Source organism: Colossoma macropomum, unplaced genomic scaffold (genome assembly GCF_904425465.1).
Source record: "Colossoma macropomum unplaced genomic scaffold, Colossoma_macropomum, whole genome shotgun sequence".
Classification (NCBI taxonomy): domain Eukaryota; kingdom Metazoa; phylum Chordata; class Actinopteri; order Characiformes; family Serrasalmidae; genus Colossoma; species Colossoma macropomum.
Window position 1 is genome coordinate 8,328,345 of NW_023494794.1, and position 1,859 is coordinate 8,330,203.

General features: G+C 42.1%; 1 protein-coding gene across 2 annotated transcripts in view; it reads right to left on the reverse strand.

Annotated features, from left to right (window-relative positions):
* Positions 1-1,550, reverse strand: part of mtmr2 (myotubularin related protein 2) — a 12,908-nt gene extending 11,358 nt beyond the window's left edge. Inside the window, exons 1-2 of one of the 2 annotated variants that reach the window (XM_036580061.1) lie at positions 1,113-1,550; positions 757-1,012 (exon numbers count right to left, since the gene is read on the reverse strand). In XM_036580061.1, coding sequence (XP_036435954.1) covers positions 757-821 — 65 coding nt within the window. In that variant the 5' untranslated portion in view covers positions 822-1,012; positions 1,113-1,550. The remainder of the gene's footprint in view (positions 1-756; positions 1,013-1,112) is intronic. The other variant, XM_036580062.1, reaches the window with a different exon arrangement.
* Positions 1,551-1,859: the final 309 nt, after the last annotated feature.

Sequence of the window (1,859 nt, forward strand, 5' to 3'; positions counted from 1 at the left end):
TCAAACAGGTTCTATATGTACTCATTGACTACACATTCAGCAATGTGAAGAACCCTTTCACAATACAAAGAACCATTTAACAATGCATAGCGTTCGTTAAGTGTTCTTGATTTTGCTGCCATATAAACCCATTTTCAGAAAGGTTCTAAGCAGAACCACTCCCTTTCCTACAGAACCCTTGAAGAGTGTAGTAAACAATAACACTGCGGTAAAGGAGTTAAAGTATCTGTGGGTGAATAAAGTTGCTATAAGCTGTAATAAGGCAGTAAAAGAAATGAAAAGTAAAGAATGACCCACAGTGTAAAACCCACTGCTAAGCTAATCGGCTAACAGCACTGCGAGCTCCTGCGGGTCTGTTTACTCTTTAATATTCACTTCATTCATAATAATTCACTTATTAATCCCGACAGAAAGCGATTAAACTCGTTATGACAGAAAAGATCCCGGTTATGGGTTTAAACAGTTTCAGTCCAGTGTTAGCGGTTAGCAGTTAGCCTCCTACTCGAACTCTCCAGTCCACCTTAAATGGTGCAGCAGTTACATTCAGGCGCCTGGAAGCTGCTGCTGGAACTGCTACATCGTTTAAGGTGGAGGGGAAAATCCAAATAAGATGCTGGCGAGTTTAACTAACGCGTTTAAAGCGGGTGGGTGAGGAGTTAAACAGGCAGTTAGCATCATGCTAATCCACCGTTTAAGGTGGAACAGGGAAATCCGAACAAGACGCCGGAGTGAGCGGTTAGCTGTCGGTGGCTGTACCTGCAGAGCGAGTCCAGGCTGGGCTGTCTGGAGCCCGGAGACTCGCCGTTAGAGCCCGGATCCATCAGAGCAGAGAAGCCGCCGAGTGTCACACAGAAAAGGAGCGATTAAACCCGCATTTGGCCGCCTTACGGCTCAGTCTGTCAGCTAAACCAGCCCAGCTCAAACACAGGAAGCTGCCATCTTTACCCACACGCCCTGTGCGGGGTGGGTGTGTCCGACAACCACTGTTTTTACGGCTTTGTGGGGACCTGATCTAAACGGAGTGATTAAAAAAAGTAAACACAAAACAGTTTTGGATTACTTTATTACTTTTTTAAAGATTTAAATGGCTACGATATGACTTTTATACTTACATAAGTATTTACACAAAAAGACACATGAAAAAAAGTACACAGAGGTTTACAGAAGGCACGAAAAACACGAGTTATGGACAAAAGTAAGATGAAAAAAACAAAAAAATAAAAACGTACAAATTATTCAAAATACAGCTCAAAAACACATTACAAATGAGCTGTGTAATCCTCACACAATCAGAGACAGTTTATGGGAATCTGGTCACTTCCTGTTTCTCCTATTACCTCAAAAACACTGGAGGACGCAGAACACTAGAGGGCGCCAGAGAGAGTCCCCAATGAATAAGAGCACAAGGAGACAAACATCTGAAAACGTTACACATTCCAAACAAGTTAAACCCTCTGACCGTTTGTGAAAGATATTTCTTTAACTTTGGACAGGAGAAAAATTTATTCCATTAAAAAAATAAAGAAAAGTGACCATCCCTCCATTTCTCTACAGTAATGGGTTTCGGGCAGCAGGATGCTAACACTACTGCTACTGAGCGCTGATTAGTTAGCATTACTGCTACTGAGCGCTGATCATTTCAGTATTGATCCACCCGTCCTGGCAGAGACACGGCAGTATTTTGGTCTTTAACATGTTTTTGTTAACAGTAAATTGTTTTCCAGCGCAGTTCCAACACCTCTAATCTAATCACTACTACATACAGTTTAGTTAGAAGTTTAACCCTTTGAGCTCTGAGGTCATTCTCTCTCTCTCTCTCTCTCTCTCTCAATCTGTCCATCTCTTCTTAAACTCTCCTT